General features: G+C 41.7%; 1 protein-coding gene across 2 annotated transcripts in view; it reads left to right on the plus strand.

Moving 5' to 3' along the window:
• Positions 1–13050, plus strand: part of frmpd4 (FERM and PDZ domain containing 4) — a 124368-nt gene that overhangs the window by 27265 nt on the left and 84053 nt on the right. The window contains exon 1 of one of the 2 annotated variants that reach the window (XM_061971213.2): positions 8457–8810. The exons of the other annotated variant lie outside the window; for it this stretch is intronic. Within the exon in view, the coding sequence (XP_061827197.1) occupies positions 8770–8810 (41 nt within the window). The 5' untranslated portion in view covers positions 8457–8769. Of the gene's footprint in view, positions 1–8456; positions 8811–13050 lie in introns of those variants that run through there. 2 annotated transcript variants of the gene reach the window in all.

The raw sequence follows: 13050 nt of genomic DNA on the forward strand, positions 1-13050 counted from the left end.
CACTGGTTGTCAATCAAGAGACTTCTGAGTCCATTAAAAATTGCTCCTTGTGTATTGCTATTAGGTTTATTTGTTTTACTGCATTTTTTTTTTTACACCCTTGGTGGACTTCCTTATTCCATGCTGGGATTAACTGCTGATGTTGTGGTTAAATCACCTTATACCTGCACATCGCCTCCTCTCTCTGCATTCCGGGGTCACGGCAACAGCCACCATGCAATCTAAATGACGTAGAAAGACGTACTCTCTCTTACCTCACTCCGTAGCGTCCAGTCAAAATATTGTAAAACTGAGTCCAGTTGATGTAAACTGTGTCTGACCTATTTATCATGACAGGATCTACAGTATTAAATTAAATTAATATTAAATTACAGTCTTAAATACCTATGCCCCGAAACTGACAGGTAGTCAGACATTGATTTTGGTCATTTTGGCCTTTTTTACGAATTGTTTAAAAACAAACTCTTCCTCATCAATTGATAGGATTGATACCAAATGATACCAGATGGATAAAGCTAAATTGTGAAGCATTTTATTCTCTTAATTGTTTGTATGAGGAGCATGGCGATAAAGTTTGCATCACAAGGTTTAAATAACTTAGCACCACAAGATCGAATCTTGACCGTACCCCGAAGATATTGATATGCTATTATTAGGCATTGAATACTATAATCCAATTTTGAGTGCTTAACAGAATAACATGTATACATATGATAAATATGTATATTCAGTTAACATGTTGAAAAACTACTAACTAAAACTAAGGGAGGGGATCAGGCTTTGCTTCAGATTGACAGTTGTAATCATATTTTTGCACAAGGAACTGTAGCTCCCTAGATCTGGCAGCACTCATGCAGCCCCAGACCTTGATGCTACTACCGCCATACAGGCAAGACACAATAATTTTGCAACTCATTTGTGTAGCCAGCTATTTAGACAGTAATGGCTGTGTGTTGACTTTAATGGGTAGTAACTATATAATGCTATGCAAGATGTACACCAGAGATAATTAACTAAATAATTTTGGGGGCCACATTTCCAAAAAGCTTAAACAGGAGTGGTTACACAGAGGTGGGTAAACTACCCCAAAATTTTACTCCAGTAAAAATACTGTAACTTTAGAACAGTGCTTCTCAACGATTTTCTGTTGCCCCTGCATAGGAGAAGAACACAGAAGAACCTCCCTGTGACTATATATAGTATAAATTGTCTATAAAATAGTTATAACTATACCTCTGCATAACATTGTAAGCTTATTAACATCGAAGGAAACAACACACCGGTGTTTTCTACTCCTGGCATCACATCGCACCCCTCCAGGGGGGCCCGCCCCACTATTTGAGAAGGACTGCTTAAGAATAATATTACTCTAGAAAAAGTAAAAAGTAGTCATCAATTAACTACCGTATTTTTCGGACTATAAGTCGCAGTTTTTTTCATAGTTTGGCCGGGCTCTAGTGTGACTTATATATGTTTTTTTCCTTCTTTATTATGCATTTTTGCCAAGTGCGACTTATACTCCAGTGCGACTTATACTTCGAAAAATACGGTACTCTAGTAAGAGTAAGTAAGTAGTCCATGAAAAAAACTACTGAAGTATTGAGTCACTTGTGAGTATAACTTCTGATTCATTTAGTTGCTACTTTTTAATGGTTCTTGGACTACAATTGTAGAGTGTGTGTGTGTGTGTGTGTGTGTGTGTGTGTGTGTGTGTGTGTGTGTGTGTGTGTGTGTGTGTGTGTGTGTGTGTGTGTGTGTGTGTGTGTGTGTGTGTAAAACTTAAAAATCATATACAATTTGTTGCAGCACGTTTTCTTCAGTTAAAAGCGGAATTCTTGTTGCCTGAAATGTGAACATTTCCACTGACACAGATGACAGCACATAATATAAGTGTTCTTTTTACCAGTTTGAAAGTAATCGTTGAAGATTTGTCACTTTTTACCGTCAGTACGTTTCTATGCACTAAATGAGTCTTATTTTTTTCAAATAATTCAGTTTCTTCTATTTTTACATCTACATGTGACATTCTAGTTTCCATGCCCGTATCTCTAATGTGACTGATACGCAGTGTGCCTCTCGTGCACTAGGGGGCGATTGTGGTCATTTCAGCTTGTTTAGCTCTGTGGGAATGTAAATACAACAGAAGAGGAGAATGCTACATGCCAATAAGCTAGCGATAGTAACTTTGAAGCTCCGGATCTAACAGATAACTACAAATTCCACTCGGCTATTTAGTGTTTTGGTAATGTTTTAATGTGTTTAAATGGCACTTGTGGTGAGTAGCATCCTCAAAAACATACAAAAAGATCGTCAACTCTTTTTGGAGGTTTCTGTTCACCAATTGTCTCAAACAGCCGGGATGTGCTGGTGTCATGTCACGTAACTAACGTGTCTTCTTTTGGGAACATTCTATAAAGTCACTATTTTAGCCTTTGTACAACAGCTGTTACTTGTCTACATATGGAAAAGTTTCTTTGGTAGAAGATATTAGCAATATTAATTAGCTGCCTTAGATGCACTGATGCTGTGGATTGACGATATTTGATGTTAGCGCTTTTAAGCAAAGTGCTTCTTTTTCATCCCTGTTGCTTTTATCGAGAGAAAAAAAATCACATGAAGAAGAATTATCAGCCCTGCTTGGCTCACAGACAAAGCTAATTGGCTCTCGGTGGGTTTTGACAGAGGTGTCCTCGTCCGTTGGCTTTGATTCATGAGGGCGAGGGTTTTCGTCTTTTAGATAACACAGGCACTGTGATTCTTCATCTGTCATCGAGGTGTAATGTGCTCGTTTGGTGATTGTGTCTAACAAAAAAAGAATAGCATATTTTTGCCTTGAAGAAACCATAGCGTCCAGATGACCACATTTTAACTAACAAGTTCTCTTTATGTATGTTTTGCCCCTGAAAATAAATCTGGCAGTCGTTCCCAAAATATCAATTATTTTTTGAGTAATGGGTAAATAACTAACTGTACCCGATATGCCGCCCCCTTTTGGTGGGACGTCTACAGAACTGGAGCCCATTCCCCCGCATAGATAGTGCGAATAAACGAATGTAAAACGAACATTTTGATCACTTAATTGCATGTTTTTGACACTCTGGTCCATGATTACTTCAAAACTGATGCGGTAACATTATGAACAAAAAATAGATCTAAAAGAATCGGCATTTTCGGACTTCCCTGCTCTTCCGTGGACACCATAGCCTCTGTTTCCTCATGCTCTTTCAGTATTTCTTCATGACAACAGTGACGTGCGGTGAGGTTGATGACTGGTGAGGCACTGACTTCATCACAGTCAGATTTACAAACATAACCCTAAAGAGTATCTTATTCACCATTTGATTGGCAGCAGTTAACAGGTTATGTTTAAAAGCTCATACCAGCATTCTTCCCTGCTTGGCACTCAGCATCAAGGGTTGGAATTGGGGGTTAAATCACCAAAAATGATTCCCAGGCGCGGCGCCGCTGCTGCCCACTGCTCCCCTCACCTCCCAGGGGGTGATCAAGGGGATGGGTCAAATGCAGACGACAAATTTCATTACACCAATGTGTGTGTGACAATCATTGGTACTTTAACTTAACTTTAACTTTACACATACAAACTGTAGCACACAAAAAAGCACATTTAATTAAAAAAAACGTTATTATGGTCTTACCTTTACTTAGAAATTAAGTCCATGCACCGCAACTAAAGCCCTCACTTAAACTTTCCACGTGCAAGATTGAATTTATTTAAAAAAGTGTAACCGAGGGTTTATAAATGTTGCCTATACTGTATGAAACTACAAAATAACAAACACGGAGGCTCCAGTTTACACGAGGACCACTTTATTTACCGTCTTTCAAAAACCTCCGCAACGTGACATCACTTCCGCTCTTAGCGCCTTCAAAATAAGAGCTCAAGGCATATACTGTATAACAGCACATAACAGGAACTTAACATCACAAAGAGGAAAGCCCATGAAAATAGGTTACAAAAGTTATTTAATAAGAAGCCAAAAAGTGCAAAAACAATAATGTTCGTGTTGGAGGAGTTGTGAATTAGATATACCTGCAGTCTGCAGGTGTACCTAATGTTGTGTCCCTGCAGTCATTCACAACTCCTCCAACACGAACATTATTGTTTTTGCACTTTTTGGCTTCTTATGAAATAATTGTTTTAAATAGATTCAATCTTGCACGTGGAAAGTTTAAGTGTGGGCTTTAGTTGATATAACAATTCTACGGCGGGGGTGCAGGAGGCGAGCCTCAGCCAGTGCGTCTTTTGCAGCCGTTTTATGATCGCTCAGCACAAGAAATACGTTACACACATACAGTTGTTGACAAAATACACTGTACATTATATACCTCAGCTAACTAAACTATGGAAATGTATAATATAGTTCATATAGCAATACAGTCCCACTGCACAGCAGGCCAGCAGTTAGCCGAGTCCGGAATCCATGTTGCGGCACTGAGTGACGTGCCTCAACTGGCTGCTGATCACCGCACCGTCTCTTCTCAGTATTTGAACGGCAAATGTGAAAATTCAGCGATTTTGAATAAAAATAATCTAAAACTGGTGAAGTTAAATGGAAAATAACTTTATAGTATAATCACTGGATACATATAACAATTTAATTTAATTTTTTTCTTTTTACATTTTTTTTCTTTCCATGATGGCAGGTGAGGCCCCGCCTCACCTGCCTCTAGTGACTGCACGTCACTGCATGACAATGGTAGGGTTTCCCAAGGCAAACTGGTCCGAGGTGATGGGTCAGACTAAGAGCGGTTCAAAAGACTCTTATGAAGAAAAGACGACCCAGGAACTGCACCTCGCCCAGGCAAGTGATACCGGGGCTCCACTCTGGAGCCAGGCCCAGGGCAGGGGTTTGATTGATTGATTGAAACTTTTATTAGTAGATTGCACAGTACAGTACATATTCCGTACAATTGACCACTAAGTGGTAACACCCGAATAAGTTTTTCAACTTGTTTAAGTCGAGGTCATGGTAAAGGGATCGCCAGCAAGTCGGGATTTCCTTCTTTCATTCGCTATAGATAGCTCAAAAAGTTACAGGCGGATTTTCATCTAACTTTCCGAAAATGTCTAAAATGGAATAAGGAACAAGTCATTACATTTTAGGGTTTATCCCTACCTTACGTTTACGTTACGAGTTTGACCTTCAGTGTGTGTACTGTATCCTTGCGGCCCTGCCTCCACTCACATATTCAAAGGCAGTGGATGACTAACAAGAGGGTTCACTTTATTTCTTTCATTCCGCTATATCCATCCATTTTCTACCGCTTGTTCCTTTCGGGGTCGCGTGGGGTGCAGGAGCCTATCTCAGCTGCATTCGGGCAGAAGGCGGGGTACACCCTGGGCAAGTCGCCACTTCATCACAGGGCCAACACAGATAGACAGACCTATCCCCAGGTGCATGTCTTTGGAGGTGGGAAGAAGCCGGAGTACCCGGAGGGACCCCACGCAGTCTCTGGGAGAACATGCTAACTCCACACAAAAAGACCCCGAGCCCGGGGGATCGAACCCAGGACCTTCGTATTGTGAGGCAAACGCTATAGATAGCTCAAAATGTTATGGGCTCATTTTGATTAAACTTTGAGAACATTTCAGAAATAGAATAAGAAACAAGTAATTATATTTTGGGACCCGGGCCACTGTCTGGATTCAGGACTTGTTTTAATATCGGGAAATAGGGCCTGGCAGCAATCTGCGCTCTCCGCATAGGCGCCGATCTCGTGGGTGCTTCGGGGCCCGAATCCATGTGGGATTGATGGCAAATTATTTCTCACCACCAAGCAAAAAACGCGCATGCTCAGGCCCCTTCTACACTAAGCCGGCCGGCTAAGGTTATCCAGGGTAAATCCCACCTAACCTTATCCTTGTCCACACACACACACAATTGTCATTTAAGACGCCCTCCTCCCCTCCGTCAGCCGGCGCAACGCAACCTAATATGCATAACAATATCCAGTGTTGTGGTATTTCGATTAACTGGAATCCAGTGTGCTGTGGGGCCCTATTGTAGTGAATCACACCTGAGCCATCATACATTAATCAAATCTTAATTGGACACGTGAAAATACACAATCTGATAAAGAACATTTTACAACAATCAATCTCGGGATGTAGATATCTGGTCAGGACACTCCTCACTCTTTTGCCTTCACCTTCATTGTCCATTCCTTTTTGGTGACTTTATATACTCTGGACCTAAACGTTGAGTCCGCGACATACATGGCGGACAATAACTGATACAGTCTGCTTTGCCAGTTCGCCGTTTTCCATAGTCTTCCCTCGACAGCCAGGTAATACAAAGCACACGCTACTTTTTTTATCACATCCACGGGAGCTCGCATTCTCGTTGACTCTCCTTCGACAAATGGACAAAGTTTTTTGGTAAGTAGAATCACAGCTGACCCGGACATTTGAAAGTTCTCTTGCCATCTGAGAAGTGTTGTATCCGAAATAGCTGCAATCGCTTTCTCTTAAGGTATTCATATGTGATTTCCACAAGCGTCTGTACAGACGGAAAGAGAAACACGAGTATGTCGACTGGACTGGACTCTCACAATATTATGCTAGATCCACTAGACGGATCTGAGCCGAGGATGTCATGTGGCTTGTGCAGCCGTTTGAGGCACTCGTGATTTAGGGCTTTATAAGAAAACTTTGATTGATTGATTGACTGATGTCTGGATGGCTCGCCTCCATATTTCCAGTGTTTACCTCCGAGTTATGAAAACATTTTATTATGAAGCTGGCTCCGGCACGTTCTTTCTGACGTCAATTTCTGTGTGGGGCGCGGTCTTTCTGACATCACTTCCTCTCCGAACTCAGTTTGTAAACGACCAATGAGTCCATACAAAGCTAAGAGCCAAAGAATCAAGAAATACACGGCGCACTTACCCGTGTAAAAAAATGTTCGAGGAGGGGGACCTTAAATGATAGTTCAGTGTGGCTGAAACGGGGCTGAGGCTAAATAATTATTCGTTTAAGGGGTTATCTGGCTTAGTGTAGACATAGCCTCAGAAAAGTAGCGTCGGATTTACCGCCCGTCCGAGCACCCACTGGCAGAAATGTAGATCGGCACTGTCGGAGGTAGATATTTACATATATCCGTATTTAAGTGTTACTTCTTTATTTTCATAACCATAATACAAAACAGCTAGTGTTTTTCTTCCAATTGTGGTCTTTTGGTTGTCTGCAAATACTGTGTGCTAACCTTAACTATGGAATGTAAGGAGGAGAGATACTCCTTCTTTTATCTCTTCTTGTGTCCAGCTGCGGAGGACAATGGGCATGTGTTTGGGCTGGAATGACAAGACAGCGAGGGAGGGAGAGAGACTTTATAGAATAGAAGGTTTCCATATTTTAGGGCAGACCATCTTAGCTGCGCGATTGAATGTTATATGCTGGACTGGTCTCATTATATTTACAAAGCTTTGCAAATGTATTACAAAATACCTATTCTGTCTCTGGTGGTTCTTCTACTCAGCTTTAAGTGTCGTAAAGAGCTTGGGAGCGACCAGAAACTTGAATTCCCTGGGAGGAACAACTGGTCCAAACGCAACAGCGCCTATGGCTCTCCGAGTGCTTTTTCGAGTTTTAAGGTGTTTTTTTTATTTTTACAAAGCTGCCATGTGGGCGCATAATGTATACCGGGCGGATTCATCTACATAGGGGCGGTTAGGATGAGAATTTTCCTTCATGGTGTCATGAAAACCCGAAACTTCAAAAGCAAGCGTTTGCCGTCCCTTCTCTCCAAAGTGGAGCAAACAAAGATATCGGTCATAAACACATTTTATTGCTAAAACATCATTAAAAACATCAATTTTGTATAACCCTGGTTTAATTTTAAACTGTTCAATAACTGGGGTAATTGGTTTCTGGTTCAACTCCGCCAGTCCGCGATAGCATCATCTCCTTTAGAAGCCGGCGACAATTGTGTTTGCTTGGGATGTATATTCGGAGGCCTCTCGTAGTGATTGGCATCACGGAGAGGAAGCTTTTAACAGTTTCGAAAAGGTCAAAATCATAAATGCATCATTCACTTCTCAATGCGCAGCTGTGAGCTCGGCTGGGGATGGGGAGTGGTAGTGGCACATCAGGTCCTGCTCCACTCTCCACTCTGTTGCTTCCCCCCCCCCTTCGACAATATCTTGCACAGCACGCTGCAAGCTCTCCACGGCTGCACAACCTGTCCTGCTCTCTGGCAACAACAGCTGATTGATAACACCCAAGGCGTTAGGGACTTCTAGGTACAACCAGCTGCATTCTTTAGGTGCAGTTCTTCACATTCCCACATCCCTTCCTCCCTCCCTTATATCCATCCATCCATCCTCCTTCCGCTCTCTCTCTCTCCCGTTCTCTCTCTCTCTCTTACCCTGCTTCTGTCCAAAGCTGTTGTTCCTGTGCGACTCCCGCACATAATTCCGCCGCGATGGAAATTAAATGAAGGTGGCTTAACGCAGCTGACACAGGCATGCTTTGAAGGGTGGAATCAGGCAAGGGGTGGGAGGAGGCTCTTACACCGCCAGATCCTTTTCCACGGGCTGTAGTGGATTTGCGAGGCGAGGACACAGCAATCACTCAGCCATGCAGAAGCCCAGACAACAGGAATAATCTCTCCCCCTGACTTGTGGGAGCTACACTTTTTTTCCCCCCTGAGTTCATTCCTGAATTATTTATATAGACGGTGTCGGACAATGCAGCCGGAGTGAGACGGCAGGCGAGATTTGTTGCCTTGACTGCGACCTGCAGCGCGCATGGACGTGTTCAGCTTTGTGAAGATGCCAAAGCTGACGGGGTGAGTCCGGCGTCGGTTTTAACACGGAACGACGACAAAAATGGTTGCAAGTTTATGACCTGATGCTCGAGGGTGCGGGAAAAGTGATGTGATGAACTCGGAGATGTGCCGTCAGTGGGGGATGCGGATGCAGGACCCGATGTAGCGCAGGTGTCTCGGCATGCAAGTTTTACAAAAAGACATTCAAGATGACCATGTAGAGTGGGGATCTTACTTCAAACTAGGGTTGTACGGTATACCGGTATTGGTATAGTACCGCGATACTAATGAATCATATTCGTTACTATACCACCTGACATCCACTGTAATGATACCAAGTACAATAGCGTATCTTGTCCATACTACTATGATTACATCGAGAATTTTAAGCATCACAAATTGTTTTTATTTATATTATGTTTATAAACTCAGGAAATATGTCCCTGGACACATGAGGACTTTGAATATGACCAACGACTTGGTATCGGATTGATACCTAAATTTGTGGTGCCATCCAAAACTAATGTAAAGTAGATTAATAATTAATTTTCTACCACATGTCCTTCATAACGTTGACAAAATAATAGAAGGATAAATGACACAATATGTTACTGCATACGTCAGCAGACTAAATTAAGAGCCTTTGTTTGTTTACTTACTATTAAAAGGCAAGTTGTCTTGTATGTTCACTATTTTATTCAAGGACAAACTTGCAATAAAAAACATATGTTTAATGTACCCTAAGATTTTTTTTTTGTTAAAATAAAGCCAATAATGCAATTTTTTGTGGTCCCCTTTATTTAGAAAAGTACCGAAAAGTATGGAAATACATTTTGGTACCGGTGCCGGCCCCAAAATATTGGTATCGGGACAACACTACTCCAAACCAACACACACTTTCAAACTAGAGCAGTGATTTTCAACCTTTTTTGAGCGAAGGCACATTTTTTGTGTTGACAAAATCCGGGGGCACACCACCAGCAGAAATCATTAAACAACGAAACTTAGTTGACAGTAAAAAGTCGTCGCAATTGTTGGATATGAAATTAAACCATAACCAACCATGCATCAATATAGCTCTTGTGTCAAAGTAGGTGTACTGTCACCACCTGTCACATCACGCCGTGACTTATTTGGAGTTTTTTGCTGTTTTCCTGTGTGTAGTGTTTTAGTTCTTGTCTTGCGCTCCAATTTTGGTGGCTTTTTCTCTTTTTTTGGTATTTTCCTGGAGCAGTTTCAAGTCTTCCTTTGAGCGATATTTCCCGCATCTACTTTGTTTTTATCCTTCTTCGTGGGGACATTGTCGATTGCCATGTCATGTTCGGATGTACATTGTGGACGCCATCTTTGCTCCACAGTAAGTCTTTGCTGTCGTCCAGCATTCTGTTTTTGTTTACTTTGTAGCCAGTTCAGATTTAGTTTCGTTCTGCATAGCCTTCCCTAAGCTTCAATGCCTTTTCTTAGGGGCACTCACCTTTTGTTTATTTTTAGTTTAAGCATTAGACACCCTTTTACCTGCACACTGCTGTTTCTGACATCTACAAAGCAATTAGCTACCTGCTGCCACCTACTGATATGGAAGAGTATTACACGTTTACTCTGCCGAGCTCTAGACAGTACCAACACTTAACAACAACACATCATTTACAGACTATAATTAATTACTGGTTTGCAAAAAATATTTTTTGCCCCAAATCGGTGAAATTAGATAATCTCCCACGGCACACCAGACTGTATCTCACGGCACACTAGTGTGCCGCGGCACAGTGGTTGAAAAACACTGAACTAGAGAACTCCAGTCAAATGTCGAAGGAGGACATATAGGACGTTATATGTGGCACATGGGCCTTAGGTTTCCCATCCTCTGGTTTAGTTTGTGATTAGTGGCGATGGGAAGTATACTGTATGCGACTAATCACAAACAATATCATCCTTGTCATGTATAGACGCAGATTAACCACACAATTTAGATGCTGATTTACCTTAACCGCGGATGGTTACCTGAAAGGCGGCGTGGGTTGTTTTACGGTCGGTGATCAGGTCGATGCCTACGCCAGTGTAAAGATGAGTGAGGAGCCTTTTTAGTCAGTTAATCTCGGCCTTTCCTCTTGTTAGGTGTCTTATGTTATTTTCTATATATTATTCATTACTGTTTTTCCCTTATTGCCTATTTACTTCTGTTTCTCAAAATACTCCCTGATGGGACTTTTGTTTGTTTTGTTTCGTCTTTACTTGAAGGGACAATGCACAGCAACATTAAGCTCAAAGACAGATATGTTCTGCACCAGATCATTGCTAAATAGCTCATTTCCATCTGCAGTCCCTGGCTACCTAAATTAAAGGGATACAAAAAACAAGCAATACAATTATACTATAGCATGTACAAACGTAATCAAGTTCAGAAAAGTCATAAAATGCCCTTTCATTGACTCATACTTATACATTACAACCACCTCTCATTTACATCATAACACATAGACAATACATGCTCATGGTCACATCTGTCATAATTTGTAAAAACAACCATAACTTTAACAGACACACCTCACAGTTTTCATGCATAATTATAATACACATTAAGTTGTCATGTCAGACATCGTGCCCACCTCAGTGACCGTGTGAGCAGCTTTGATTGCTCCAAAGCCACTGTAGAGGTTGCCCTCTAGTGGGTTCTCCTGACCACCACACACTGGCACGAGAGCCCGGTATTCTGGATTCAATAATGTTTTATTAAGTATACTCTGCGGCAAGCGCACTCGACTTTTCAGCCTCAGTCTCTCTTGCTGCTCTGTTCTGCTCTCCAGCTTGTGTCTCTCTCTCTCTCTCCAACTCCAACCACGTGTCTCGGACCTGCTGCTGCTAATAAGGGCGACAGGTGATTAGATAGCCAGCCCCAGCTGGGCAATCTACTCACCTGCCGCTGGCTTCGAGGCCGGTCCTTACACACCCCGCTCTGCGGCAGGCCCGCGGCCACTTTTTTAACTTCAATTGTGAATGAAGAATAATCCGTTAGACTTTTCAAGTCTGTTGCGTTCCATTCCTTTAGCGCTTTATATGAAAAGGCTGATTGTGCAAAAGAGGTTTTACATCTGGGTATGCTACACTGCCCCCTGGTAGAGGCTCGTGCGTTTCTAGTTGTCACAGCAGATGTAAACTGGACAAAGTGCTTAAGTGGCGCTGGTGCACGGTTATTTAGGATTCGATTGGGCCATTCGTATTGATGCAAATATTTGAATGTTAGCAAAATTTAACAATCTATATTTTTGGAGAACTAAACAGTGATAGTGGTGTTGTGGTTTTCGGTGAAGGATTATGAGCGATTGTTTGAGCAAGGTTTCCAATGGCCTCAGTGTCATTTTGCCTGCCCGGGACCAACACGTTATACTGTAATAAAAACGAGACATAATCATTGCATTAAAATACGTTTGATCTGCCTCCAGTGTTAATGAATTCCTGATACATTTGAACATTTTTATGTTGTACTCAAGACACCGGCACATCTGTTTGATATGTTTTTTTTAAAACCAAGTGTTGGGTCTAAAATGACACCCAGGTAACTTTAGCTAAAACTGAAAAAAAGTTTTGAACAAATAAATGTAGTGCATTTAAGTAATACGTTTAAAAACCTTTGTGGGTGGTATTCTGACAAAAAAACTAAATTTGTATTAAAATATTGGTGTCGTTTTTAAAGTTATTTTCATTCATACAAGCAAGTCATTTGCTGCGATTAATCAGAATTCGAAGCATTAATCCAAACAAAAGGCAGAGGAATTCACACAGTGAAAGTGTGGATGCACTCTGTTTGCTCTGAGTGGATATTAATCCTCCTATGGGATTTATCTCCATTAGAAACCCCTCTGATGTAATTTGAATGAAGTTACATACTCTGTAATATGCAAATTGAATAACAGTGCAATCTGCTGGTGACTCAATTGTGCTGAAAATGCAGTCCAGATTCTAATATGTCGCTATGTGTTACCGACAGTAGGCACAGAAAAGTACATCCAGTAGCTGCAACCCAGGCCTTTATCCCATTGCGCACGTCTGCAGGAGAGGCAAGTGTGCTGACCACCGAGCTAAGCCCGGGCTGGCTAACCCAGCGGCCAGAGTGAGGTTTACTAACGTGGTCCAGCCACACTGGCTGGCCTCCGTTACATAAAAACACCTCTAATCAGTTAGTCAATAACAATTTTTCATGGAGGACATTAACCAGTTTTGTACCTTGAAACCCCTAAACCAGGCGTGTCAAACTCATTTTAGA

Source organism: Nerophis lumbriciformis, linkage group LG13 (assembly GCF_033978685.3).
Source record: "Nerophis lumbriciformis linkage group LG13, RoL_Nlum_v2.1, whole genome shotgun sequence".
NCBI lineage: Eukaryota > Metazoa > Chordata > Actinopteri > Syngnathiformes > Syngnathidae > Nerophis > Nerophis lumbriciformis.